The 14670-nt window shown below is 30.5% G+C and overlaps 1 protein-coding gene across 19 annotated transcripts in view; it reads right to left on the reverse strand.

Annotated features, from left to right (window-relative positions):
* Positions 1 to 1556: 1556 nt before the first annotated feature.
* The window catches only part of TANK (TRAF family member associated NFKB activator), a 513112-nt gene continuing 499998 nt past the window's right edge, over positions 1557 to 14670 (reverse strand). For all 19 annotated transcript variants that reach the window (XM_074303292.1, XM_074303300.1, XM_074303293.1 and 16 more), the window contains 4 exons: positions 11941 to 12014; positions 11186 to 11301; positions 5433 to 6022; positions 1557 to 1810 (listed from right to left, as the gene is read on the reverse strand). In XM_074303292.1, the coding sequence (XP_074159393.1) occupies positions 1634 to 1810; positions 5433 to 6022; positions 11186 to 11301; positions 11941 to 12014 (957 nt within the window). In that variant the 3' untranslated portion in view covers positions 1557 to 1633. The remainder of the gene's footprint in view (positions 1811 to 5432; positions 6023 to 11185; positions 11302 to 11940; positions 12015 to 14670) is intronic.

Consider the following 14670-nt stretch of genomic DNA (forward strand, 5'->3'; position numbering starts at 1 on the left):
CCATTCTTTCTTTGAGCCACCTTTCTGGAACAAGTTAGCTCGGAAGCACACGGCAGATTACTCTTGCTGGAAAGAAAAGCTTGGAGAGTGGTGAATGTCAGAGAAAGTGGGGAACTGGCCCATAATAACCACAGTCGGGCATTTCCACAATTCCTTTGGCAATGAAATAAATATCTTAAGGCTTCAAAACCCCTCCATCATAAATACTGTAATAATCAACCTAAATTGATGGAGGTGAGGGAAATGTCAATTCAATCTCATTGGCACCTGGCAGTAGTAAAGGGGCTCTCCCATTCTATCACATAGATGAGATTCTATTGTTATATTCACAGTTCCAGGCTGAGATTCCTCAAAACCAAAATAAAGAATTAAAATATTTTCATAAGACACCTAGCTTCAAGGTCGCCGAAGAAATTCCTCTTCTTACATGATACAAATCTATTTTTTCACTTAATAAAATGGGAAAGGAACCTCCATGTAGCTCTTAAAACACGAGAGCAAGGAGATTAAGTTAGAATGGCTAGTGTGTTAGAAAAGGTAAACTTAAGGGAAGCTTCATTTTAAAGTGCTGTAATGCATGTTTTTCCCCTGAAAGTCTTAAAACCGTGTGCACTGACAAAGAATCAGGCTGCAAGACCCATACAGAGATAATGCTTTAGGTATAATAGTTAATATTCTCAGCTAAAATACTGAAAGCTATGGCTGTCCTTTTGAGAATAAATCAAACTCAAAATAGTTCAAATTCCTTTAGCATGAATGTGATCTTTAAAATGTCAAGTAATAAATATAATAAAATGCAATGGATAGCATTGATGATACTTTTCCCAGGATCATTACCCCTTCATTTGGTTAACAGAAAAAAGCAAGTATTTAGAACTTCATGATAAAGCTAAAATCTTTCATTACAAATAGTATTTCCTACAGAAACAAAATGCATATTTCTTTTGTTAATATAAAACACTGTATAAGTAACAAATTTAATATTTAATAATACTTCTGCCAAGAATATATATGCATCATAAAAGAAATCTGTATAGATAAATTACTGATTACCAAAATAAAGTTAATCAAGTTATTACTTGTATTAGAAAAAAATGTATCAAATAATAATACAAGTAGACCAAAGTAAAATTTTTCACCACCAGCCAACAAATGTCTAAATTTGGCTTTTGACTCTGGATTTTTATAATGCCCATTTGTCTACTGTAGGTCTATCTGAAAAGATATTCCATAAATATAAATATTTTAGGTATTTTAACAAAAAAGGAATTTCTTATAAATATCTGACATTTTCAAATGAAAAATATCTAACTAGTAATCCAAGCAATATGCTTAGATATTTGAGGTTATATTTGGTTATGATTATATCACTCTTTAAATATATAATTAAGTAATAGTGACTTCTAGTAATGACACCTTAAATATGAATATACTAAATTACAGGGTTTTCTTTAATGAGATGATCTTTTAAATGATTATAAGTTTAAAAAACAATCTAAACAAACACCTAGAGCAAGAATTGCATTATAAATGTCCATTATAAAAATTTACATGAATTTTTAAATTTACAATCAAGTATTTATTGGATTACAAACCAAAAATCATTGCATAAAATCCCACATCCAAGTCTGTCTTAAGACTCTCCATTAAAGTGTGAATTAAGATGCCGAAGGAAATCCCCTGTGGAAGTAATTGATGGTGGGAAAACTGCTTGACAGAATTCACATACTTGAGGTATGTGCAGTTCTGAGTCTGTACTACTTAGTGCAAATAAGTCATTCTCTTGATTAGGGTAAGGCTTCCAGAAGGGCTGTAAGGAAAACAAAAAGTTATTTTACTTTTTTTGAAAAATTAATCTGACATATTTTGAATAAAGTTAGCTGCACATGTTTCAAACCAATACTAAAATCAAATTATTCTTGGGTTAAAATAGGCACAAGAATTAAATCTGAATTTATATTTTCTTAAAAAAAAAAAACCTAAACATTGACAACAATATTTAAGAAATATGTATATATATATTCATTCCTACCTTTATATATTTAGAAATCTTATAGATTAAATAGTAATCTTTTTAAAACACCCCTATTATTATAAATAACTGCATCAGTTTTTGACGAATGATGATAATCTGTTATTTTGGAATTTTCTAAAAATTCCACATTTCTTATTTGATTATAGAAACCTTAAGCTACAGTTCTTTTGATATTATCTGGATAAAGTGGACATAAACACATTTTTCTAGGGCATCAAAAGCAAATTGTAAATCAAATTTTGTCTTTTATAATTAAATAGCAAGTTTAAAAAAAAGTATAATTTAAAATAATCCATCTAACCTTTTTTCCCCTAGTTAAATTAGATTTTAAAAAATCTCATTGCTTTTTATTTTGTAATATAAAATATTTAAATCAAGCATATAGCAAAAGCTGATATCCATTATATAAAAGCATATATATTTCTGCCACTCTTCATTCTGCCTTGGTTTGATTTTGTTAAATGTAATTAATGCTTCTCTATTTCCTTACTTATATACAAAGCACACTTGTTCTTTCACCTTTAGTTGGCCTAGAATAAAATTTAAAGTTTTTCTATGACTAACTGTCCAATTGAAGAAATGTAGATAATATTCTCAAAATGATTATTTTTAACTACAGTCACATCTATAAATAATATACAGATCCTTCTTGTAACTAGGAGGGGAAGAAATATTGTGACTCTTATAAAGGGTAACAAATTCCTTTATTTTTTGAATCTTTGTTAGGTTTTCATCAGTTTTTTTTTCTTTTATTTTTATCAATATGAGGGGGCCTATTATTCCTAAACTCATGTACTTTGAGAAGAGAATCATATGCTATTTATCAAGATGTTAGGGTAATCAATTTAAATAGATCATTTATGCCCTATTACCAACCTTTGTTTAGAGTGTCATAAGACCTTAACTGATTTACAATCAGTCTTCCTTGTCCAGTCAGCAATCTATTCCCATAATTAAGTTCTACGGTACTAATTGTTAATTTCATGTATTATTTCATCCTCCTCTACTAACAAACAATTAGTATAAATAAACAAAGTCTATCTAGGAAGTGAGACACAAATTTCTAAGTTACTATTTAGCTACCTTGATAAAATATTTTTAAAAATAAATTTCTCTTTGTAAGAAAAGTTGTTATGATTATATGACACAAGTGGAAAAACTTGGTTAATTCTACTTGGCAAAATGTACATATTCTTTATTATGCAAGTTTAGTTCAAAAGAGTAACCGATTAAAACATTTAAAAGTAAAATACAGGGGTTTAGAAGGAAAAAAGGATTAGACTAAAATTTTGTGTGTGTATTCAGATCTCTAAAAAAAAAAATGGACTTAGAAATTATAGAATGTAAGTGTTTTGAGAATAAAGACTGTTTTTACTTTTGGAGTTATATTATTAGTGCCTGACACAATGTCTGGCACATAGTAGGCGCACAAGCTTAGATTTTTACTTTTCTCTCAAAGTACTCATTTGTTATTGTACTCTAAGCTAAGGAAGCTACAAGTTGGATTCATTTTAACATTAAACTCATTTTTGAAGCTATATTTTTGACTCACTAGAATAAGATAAAGAAAACAAATTCATTTACTGGAACAATATGTACAAATATTTGGTATTCTGACAGTATTCAGCCAATAAAAATGCCTAACTTAAGTTATATTGTTTAGTGTAAAATTACTTTTTGAAAAGATTTAAAGAAATTTCTTATTGATTGCTACTTAAGAGATACAATTTAAATAGGCTAGTATTATTTTCCTGTGTACAAATGCAATAATTCATTTTTAATATAAAGATTGAGATGAAATATTATTTTACTCAAATATTCTAATGTGACTCTCAAAAGAAAATAATTTCCTTACTTTCCTGCCAAAATATCAATTATCTAACCTTATGCCCCATGTCTTGTGACAGCTCAACACCAATTCTCCTACATTTTTTTAAAGCTGCATACTTCCCCATCAACTTGTAATCACATACCAGCTGTTTCACTTGCTGTAGTATAGAAAGCAAATGCACAATGCAGGGTGCCATCTACTGAAAAAATGAATGCACAGACTAACTAGTAAAAGAACAAGCAGACGAGATAATGGAGAAAAAGGGAAAAGTAACAAGGATTAGAATGGATGTGCTTCACAGCTCCACAGGAAATCTACTAGTAATAAATGGAATTGTTTAATTTATTTCACTCTGTCACAACTATTAACTGAGATATGATCTAAAATATAGAACAAGTAGAGAACTAAAGTGAGTTTGTAATTAGTATCAGTCAGCTAAGTGAAATATTCTAAGTGCAGTATTATTGTGAAAGTAAAATACATTACAACTTTCTGAATATTTTACAATACCATAATCTAATTTATACACTAACATTAAAGTTCTGTAAAGCCAGAGGTTTATTCATTAGCCAAGCTTTTCTGAAAATAAATTTCTTAAGGCAAAAAACAGAAACTAGGCTCCATTTTACTAAACAAATGCCTGCATTCTAAAAGAGATTCACATCAATCTGTATTTTCATGAGCTTCTGTTTATTATTATTTTTGAAATTATAGATTGTCATAGCCTCCAGGCAGTTTTAGAAATTTTTTTTTTTTAAAGAAACATTCTGTGACTGAACCTAAATTTGAAAGGCAGGGTGAAAAGGGGTTTAAGTAGTATGTATGTAGGCTTTTAAAAAGATTTAAATGAAACATGAGATTAAAATCTCAAACGTGTAGGGACTACTTAAAAAGAATGGAAATTCATAGTTAATGGTTAAGTCTGAATGTGAAATAATGAAAGCTCCCTTACAACTCTCTAACCCCTCCAATCCCACAACACTACAATGCCTAGCACTATGTACCTGAGAACTGGCATAGTTAAAAAAATAGAGATTTTCAGTATTATGACAAATATAAATATTGTAACTACTTACCATAAAATGGTAATTATAATTAATAAATGGGGTCAGCACACCCATATTTGGATTTTCTTTAAAAAAAAAATCTTTAAAAAAAAAGCCACAAACTTAGATTTGGGACTCTTCAAGATCCTTTAGTTCAGATCCCTCATTTTACAGATAAAGAAGTACAGTGACATTACCAAGGTCATACTTGAAACTGAAACACAACCCAGTTTACAAATAGTAGTACCTAATGAGATAGTAATCACATTATGAATTTATAAAGTTATAGCAAGAAATACATTCCACAGAGGTTAATATATACAAATGTCTACATACAAAATGTCAAGATATGTGGGCTATTTTGAAAATATGAATTATGAATTACTGTGGAAACAGCTGTATCTTATGCACCAAGTCTTATCTTTGGTTAATTACTCACTTAATATTAGAAAGGTATATCAGTATACGATTATCAATGTGTCAAAACATAATGTAATATTGACCAATGAAAATCAATTACCTGCTGTGGTCCTCGGACAGCTCTTCCTGGGGAATCTGCTGGTGCAAACAGTACCTTTGGGTCGTCCTGAATTTGAAGGAACTTATTTACATATATGATATCATGGTCTCCAGCTGGCAGACATGCTCCTTTATCCAGAGCTGTCTTGGTACATGTATTGATAGAGTTCGAAGGTTTTGTCTTGTCAGAAGTTGTGATGTTTTGCATTGCTGAAGTTATGAGATCAATTCTATGAGGCTCGAACAGAGCACCTTCTGGTTTCACAAAAGTTACTGAATCGTTCCTAAGGTCCTTCTCAAACTTATCCTGACCCACAGCCTCAGTTCTGGCCAGACCCATAACTTGGGGTTTGTCTGGAGTGCTGTGCAAGAAAGTAGAATCATTATCTGTAGGTGGAAACTTGACATTAAATTTGGAAAGTGACTCTAAAGAGTTGTCTTCCTCCTCTTGGCCCAGTCCTCTTGGTGTAACAGATGTGATGCGTGATGACCCTCTATTTATAACATCCTTAACTTGAGGCTTAAAAGGTTCTTCTGGTTGTTGCTCATCAGTTTTATCAGTACATTGTATAGGCATAGAGAACTGTATTTCTGTAGGGCAAAAAGATCACATTCAAGTTCAGTTTATTTTTGAAATTTGTGTTTAATAAAGTAGGTCCTGAGTTCTCTCAAGATTTTAGTCATTTTTAAGATAGGACAGGACTTTTTTTTTAATGTTTGTACTTACTACTGTTATTATTCAAGGAATATTAACCCATTTCTGGAAGGTAGCCTACCTCATTGTACAACTTTTATCATCCCTTCCATTTTCACCTAATATTCTTGTGTTTATTTAACAGTCATTACAATATCCATTATTTGTAGGAGCACTAGTTACAATTTTGTTCAATTATGGTGTTCCACACCATCATAAAACACCGACTTTACATGTACTTGAAACTTTTTGTCAGTAAGCAAAGCAGCAACTATTAATATATTTACTAAAAAAAATCATTAGAAAAAAACACAAAAGGGTATATATATATATGTATATACACACATATATATATCAAAATCCTATACATACTAATGGCCTTATTCCCAGATGAAATTACTGACAGTCATTTCTCAATTATTTATGTTAATTGACAGGCAGATACAGTGACAACCCAAAACTGTTGAAAAAGCTTTAGGATTTCTAATACTTCTTCCTAAATCTCCCCAAATTAGTTCTTCAGAAAGTAGAATATGTTCTTTTGTCATGTGAATTCCAAAATGAAACATATTTTTATTCCCATATTTTGGAATTCATATTATAAAATAAAATATTCTACCCTGTGAAGACCTTACTTAGGGAGATTTGGAAAGCAGTCCAATCGCCTTAGCTCTGCTCCAAAAATGTCAGGCAACCTAAAATAAACTGACCTTAAAAAAACTGTATTTAAGACAATTTCCTTGAATCAGATTGAGTACTTTTGCTTAAAGGGTCCTCTAATGTGATATATGTTCCACAATAGAATAAAAGTACAGGAGATACTGAATTATATAATGTACTACTATCAACAACTGTTCGTGTTGATTGAATTGAATGGATCATGATCTTTAGTTACTGTGGATTATCTACAAGCTTCAGATTAAAAAAAATTAAAAATAAGTCTATTGTTATTTAGTTGAAAATATTGTCAAAAGTGTATAGATAGCTATATTTCATCCAGAATACTATAGGGGGAAAAGACATTTAAAGTTACTTAAAGTCAACAAACATTTGTTAAATACCTGCTGTGTTCAGGTCATTCTATTAGCATTTATACAGGACATAGTTCTTGCCCTTATAGATCTTTAAGCTCAGTAACAAGAAACTTCACTTATACTTAGGTCACTTATGCCACCTATCTTGAAGCCACTTGAGAGCTAAGAAGAAGAAGCTCATGTTTTGAGCACTGTAAGGACTCTGCTCTAGGTATGGATGCACTTCTGGGCAGACAAAACAAATGCTACAAAGCCCATGAACTAAAGTTGATGAACTTAATTCAGGAGAGCTCTTCAGACTTTCTAGTCTTATTTTAGGCAAAAACTAATATCTGGCTTTCCTTTATCTGGTTTTCCAAGGTATAGTCAATTAAAAACAGAAAATTATAGGAGTAATTTTGAATTTTGGGTAGTAGCAGAAATCCTTATAGCAGTTAAGAAATGATGAAAAATTGTAAGAATCAAAAAATAAGAACTCAAAGTCCTACATTTTGAGATAATTCCATACAGAGTCTAATAGTCCTACCCATTTCAATATTGGGAATTTCTTAATTATATATATAGCATTGTAGAATAAAAGATATCCACAATTATGACATTCTTCCTCAAACCTCATTAAGAATTAAATGATGTTGAGTAGTCTTTAATAGAGCAAAGTACCATTCATTTTAGATAACATTTCCATCAAAAATGGTTACATTTTTAAAAATTGACACTTCAAAGGGTTTTAGTAATCTTGAAATCCCACTAACAGAATCTTCATTTTCTTAAAATCTCAGACAAATGAAGCTCTATGATACGTTAGTTTTTATTCTCTTATGCCACCACAAAGCAGAGTTCACACTTGTACTTTACAAACCTATGGTAATTTCTATTTATAGATGGCTAGAAGTATACTTTAGGATTAAATTTTAAGAGTATTGGATCTGAAATTCTTATTTCTTTCAAAGCTCAGCAAGTCATAAATCAATTCCTACAGGAAATCTTCCCTAATTCTAGTTATTAGTGCTCTCTCTCACCTCAGGTTATTATGCATATATTAATCTTTTTCTTTTTCTCCATTCTCCTAATAGAATTTAAGTTTCATGAGGGCATTTACATTGTTTTTCTCTTTGTAAACCTAGTGCCTAGCATAATACATCATACATTATGATTAATATATGTTTGCTGGATCTAACTAAAATTTGTTTCAAATCAAAATTAAAGTAAAAGCTTGGAAATTTTCTCAATCAGACTATAATTTTAATGGCAAGAATCACTTCTCTTTTGTTAGTAGACTGCATGGTATAGATATTCTTTAAGTTTGTTAACATAGCCACAATGTTCTAGCCATATAATTAATTTTTTCTACTTAACTTTTCAGAACTTTGAAGCTCCTAAAAGTCACTAACTCTCAAGCATGCCAGTGGCACTGAATGTTATGACAGAGAATGGTAGTATAATTGTCCACTGGGGGAATCTGAGTTCAAATTCTTACTCTTCTACTAAATCTCTAGGGACCATAGCAAGTCATTTAATCATATTAGAACTTCAGTTTCTTTACTGGTCAAATTAAGAGGTTGGACGAGGTGAGGAAACAAATCTAGTCCATCATATAATTTGACTATGCTCATACCATATTTAGTTGCATTCTTCAAGTCAGTAAAATTGCTTTTTGGCCCATTTTACTTTAAAACTGACTTTGGAAAGCAAGTAGAGGTACAATGAATAAATACTTTTGAACTTTAGAACAAACTATGAGAATCAGGTGAAAGTTCAAATTATTTTTCATTTTACTTCCTGTTTATATCTAAAAAGGAAAAAAGAAGCCCTCAATATTTACATGCTATTGAACCTAGGCCTCCTTCCTTACTTTTACAAAAACTGATCCCCATTTTATTAAGATATCTATTATTGTCATATTTACTCATATGTGCATGTTCCCTTAAATGACAGCACATTTGGGAAATGAGAAAGGTGAAGATATGCAATAATGAAAAAGAGAGAGAATACATACAATTCTAGAGGTAGCAAGATAAAGTGGACTGAACTTAAATTTACTGAAATAGGCAGTTCTTAGTGACTTCCAAGAATGTGTCCCCTTCTTCTGACAGTGGATATGATATTGGCAGGCAACTCTGAAAACTGGTAGCCTTATAATTCTGTAGTTGATAATACCTAAGCTCAAGTTCTGCCTGCATGGGGGATAGAGGAGGTAGGTCTCTCCCCGCCCCAAGCATCTGATCATGGGCAAATCACTTAATTTTTTAGTTCTCCAAGGAACTTTCTAAATATAGAGTTAGATATAGATGAGCTGCTAACCTGCATTGATAGAGGGAGTTTCCACACCTGAAGTTCTCCATTCTGAAGCAATCACATGTGTGAAGACCAAAAATTTGGCAATCTACAAATTATTCCAGGATAGCAACTAGTTTGCTTGAAAATAACAAAATTTTAAAATTTATATAACATGACAATCAAGAAATACAGGTGAAATTCTCATGTTGTGTATAATTTTTTAAAATTCTTTAGATAGCATGTTAAATATTTTCATCACAAGTTTATAGAGTATAATAAATATGATTAGAGTCTTAATCTGATAAATGCTATGCATCTGTTCCAAAATTTCTGGTAGTTTTCATTTGATTCATTAGTGCCAGAAGCATAATATTCAATACTTCAGTTTACTGCTTACATTCTACAAACTGTACTTTGTAACACAAGGGTTAACCTCTGTCTTAAAAACAAAATGTTGTTTGTTGCTTGTGGCAGAGTTAGAACACTGCAAGAAAGTATTATTAAAAAGCAGTTTTGTGGGCAAAAATAAAGTTAAACAATCAGCATTCTGGTTGACAGATGTACTCAGATTTAGACCTGAGAAATTTTTAAATAGTCAAAGTATTAGGCCATTGATAATGGGGGTAAATTCTCTGTGTAACAAAGAATATCACACCATTATAATGTTTCAACAGTATGCTGATGTTTGGGAGAAAATGCCTATGGATTCTAGGTAGCACGTATTTGCGGCTATTGGATTATAAATGAATATAATTATTTTTAGTTTATAAATATCTAAGCATAATTAGTAAACATGAAAGGTTAACTCTCCAAAAACATCTGAAAAAAGCTGATCTAAAGAAAATTATTTTTGGAAGCACCACTGATTACAAAAGTTGTTTTTCTCACAATACTTCAGATAATTCATCTACAACTTTTTGGAAAATAAAATAATTAAAATTCTGAATTGAAGTCTAACTATGAAATCATTTAAATGTAAATAATCAGGATATAAAATTTAGAATTGGCAAATGACATTTATATAATTTATTACATATAGAGTTAAATACTAGAGCACTGCTTTAGTAAGCTCCAAAAGGAGATAAGAAAATCACATTTTTTGGAAAGACATTTTGAAATGTCCATATCACAAAGATTTCTTATTCAGTATGTTAATTACTATCAGTTTACCTTCCTTGTCTTCTTGTAGTATCTGAGTGGCAGTTTCCATCCCCTATACTTTGTTATTAGCACTGTGCTACAGAGGAGTCATATTAGAATAAGTGAGGCAGTACAGGAGTTTTGAGTACTGAGTCTTCAGAAGGAATGGGACTTTTTGATCACACTGCCACAGCTATACAAAGCAGATATTTTCTCTGAATTTTTTGTATTAAATAATTCTTCTTTATCTCAAAGACAGAAGTACAAAATTCATGCAGCTGATATTTTTTCCACTTATATAGTAGATGGAATTTCGCTGAAGTTTAGTGATCTAGTAAGCTAGTAATTTATGCAATACCCAAAATAGAAAATTATAATTTAAGGCTATGTTTCCTAGTGACTAAGAAGCATTCACTAAGTATTTATACAACTAAATTTTATGGACATAGATAATATTAATATGATATGAAGGAAGATGAAATTGTACTAACACTTTATGCATTTAGATATTTAAATAAGAAACTACTTTATATGCAATAAGACATACACTGTTAAAAAAATTCCAAATCCTGAAGCATTAATATTGTAGCAAAATAAATTTAATCTTACCAGGTATAGGTTCTTGAACATTAAGTCTGTTTAAGTAGTCTCTTTGTGCTCTTGCTAACATGCATATCCTATGGAATTCTTCTTTCATTTCATAGAAAATCTTCTCTATTTCTTCTCTGGAAGTGCAGTGTGTTGAATATAAACCTATTATTCTTATCTTTCAGCACATAACATTTAATAAAACATTTCCAATATGTATTTCATGTTTTCATGTACCAAAGAAATGATTCAAATCTATTTTTTTTAAGCTGGTTTTAGAACTACTATCAAAGCAGGCAATTTATTATAAGTTCTCTTTCAAAATTAGTTTCAGTTTTGTATTGGGATTACAGAATGTCAATTTCCCACTTACTCATAGAGAACATTAAAGTTGTTAGACTGGTTCTTACCTTTCTGTTAGGGGAAGCATAAGTATATATTACTTTTCCACAAAATTATGTAAAAGAAAAAAAATGCAAGTCCTGATTTAACATGTAGGTAAAATTGACTTTTTCACCTTTTACAGAATAATTCTATATATTATTTGCATTGGAAAGAGCTTACAATGAGAAATAATTTTTCCCAGTTTGGGAATCTACTATGCCTGTCATAAAACAACCAAATCTTTCTCTGGGCCTCAGTTTTCCCATTGTTAAAAATAAGGACATAATGCTAGATGATTGCTAAACTTCTGCGTCATTCTCTTGCTCTATGGTTCTATTTCTTAGCAATTGAAAATATATGGAGGAAAAATATTTTTTAAAATGCAGATGTACCTTTTATTGAATAAAGAAAAACTTGGATGCCCTGGAGGATTTTCCTGTCTAGGTGAAGACTCTGATCTTTTTACCTTAAAGAAGATACAAAAAGATGGTGATTTTTACTTAAATTTACTTCTAATTTTCAATAAGATGAAGCTAATAAAACATGAGCTATATATTAAAAACTCTGTATTCTTTTCCCTGACTGATAATTCAAGGAGTCATGAAGCTTGAATTGTGAGCCTTTACGAAACAAGATTCCAATTTGGATTGCCCAAGTTATTGAAATGAACCAGACATCTTGCCTGTGAAATTTTTTCTCTATTTTAGTGCTCACTAATGTTAGATGAAACATGTAAATCAACCCCTTAGAGTATTAAGTTACAATTTCTTTGCTGAAAAATGCAGCTGTGGAAGGGAAGAGGGGAAAATCCACAAAACCAAGCAGCTGATTCCTTAGCATTTAACAAGCATTTGAAAAATTTGTAAAAATAGTCCTATTATGTATTTAAACTACTTTCATACCAGTTCTTACCTTTCACTACCACCTTGTGGATTATATTGGTATTACACAGGTTCTGAATATTATTTCCAAAAGTTGATTATGTTCTAAAGATCTATCTATCAGTTGAAAACTTTTTCTATGAACTAGGGCAATCAAATGCTACAACTTAGAAATCTGGAGTGAAAAGTACATATCTAGGACTATTAAATAAAGTTTAATATATGAAGACAATAGTTATTAAAAAACCAAACATGCTTTCAAATAGGCAACTTATATTTAAAGATCGTTATGCATACTAATCATCATTTAGCCACGCTATTAAGTAATTTTAAACAGGAAATTTTAATTCATTTCTTATCCTCTTATCATTTGAAAGCATATGTGTGTAATCTTGCTTTTTTTGTTAAATCTTGATTTTTTAAAAGTCTTATTTTTTCCTAAAGGCAGGAATTGACTCAAGTTCCTCTTTCTTTGGATAACTCTCTTGAAGTTGTTCTAATTTACTGCTCCCATTTTCCAACTGTTCCTTAAATAACACAGGAATTGTTGAACATTTCTAAATGAGGAGGAATATCATTATGCAAACATTATGGATAGGTTGAATTAAATCTTGGCAACTCAAGTGATTTCAACTTCATATAGTATATTATTATCAGTTGGAGGTGAAATAAAAACCATTTGCTCTTCAGTGCTGTCTGCCTGATACACATTTATCTTGGTAAAACATATTTATCAAAATTATCTGCTTATATACAATTACTCAAAAGCTTTAGCTGAATTTATTAACAACAAAAAAACCCAGACTGGAAAATCTTTTTCATTATGTTTGTTTCTAACAGTGGTAGACAATTTTTTTCTTTGGTTATAGCCGATGATCATCAAACAGATTTTAGAGTGGATCAGAAGAGAAAGTTTCTTGATCACAGAGTGATCAGGTTTCCAAAGACTTACTTTGGAAATCAGTGAAAGTGAAATGATCTGGAAGTAATTATATTTAAAAGTAAGCTACCCATTCAAAAAGTCACAAATACAAACAACAAATGGATTTCAACTGAAAATCCTAATATGATTTATTTGCTTTTAAAGGCTGTAGACAAAGATGAGAAGAATGAATTATTAAAAACATAAGAAAACATTTGGAAGTTTGATGCTATAAATAAAACAAAATGAATAAAAAAACAACTATGTGGTTTATCTCATTGTTAGGGAAAAATGCTATGAAAAATAAAAAGAACCAAAGAGAAGTGGTTTTTAAATTATTTTGAAGTAACAGTCAAGATAACTGAAAAGAACAAAAAAAAATTCTTGGTCTAGTTCTCTCTTACTTTTTTTGAAGTTTGAAGTTCAACAGAACTATACAATTTTGTCTGGTTAATTTTAATTAAATTAATGGGCCTAGTAGTATCCCCTAGAAATCCAAGAAATTTAAAATTTCATGCAGAAAGCTGCATGAAGACTTTGGCACAGCCTGTATTTCCTAAATCTTTTCATTCCTGATCTATAGACTACCTTGAGTTACTTCAGAGAGTAATAAAAATTTGATTTGGGGGCAGGAAGTTACATGTGTTTGTTGGTGGATCAGGAGGGAGAAGAAATAAGAAAAGGTTGTACTATTATCATAGAATTTTTCTTTATAGAAGTCCAAATAGGGTTATCTAAATTTTTTCTTTAAAATACTAATTTTGTTATTATTGCTATTGCTATCATTCAATAACTTTAAGGTCCATTTCTAAAAACTTAGGTTTATTAAAGAACAAGTAAAACATTGACCCTTTAGTTGAGGAAGCATACTAACAATGGTGGTGGTCATGGAATAGTCAAGAAAGAATTCCCATTAGAGGCAATATTTGAGCTTGAAGGTTCTAAAAGGCTAAGATGAGAAGGGAGTTATATTCTGGAGATGCAGGCTAAGCCTACATAAAGTTTCATATACGGGAGAAAGTATACTCAATTCAGGCAACAACCAGTGGATCAGTTTGAGTGGTATGTGAAGTGTATTATAAAGAGAAGTCATATGAAAAAAGTATTGAAAGGTATTAATAGTCTCATTTAGATTAAGGAAGAAAATAAGGTGTGTGTATATGTGTGAAAAATGGAATGGAAACAGAAAATATCAGTTGTGGAATGGTTACTCAATAATGCTGGATAGGTTATGGAAAATGGGCACAGTATAAGACAAAAATAGAATCTGGATGATTTTATCAATTAAATTTTTGACATTTAAAAATAAAAAGCAACAA

The sequence above is a fragment of the Sminthopsis crassicaudata genome, chromosome 3, assembly GCF_048593235.1.
Source record: "Sminthopsis crassicaudata isolate SCR6 chromosome 3, ASM4859323v1, whole genome shotgun sequence".
Classification (NCBI taxonomy): domain Eukaryota; kingdom Metazoa; phylum Chordata; class Mammalia; order Dasyuromorphia; family Dasyuridae; genus Sminthopsis; species Sminthopsis crassicaudata.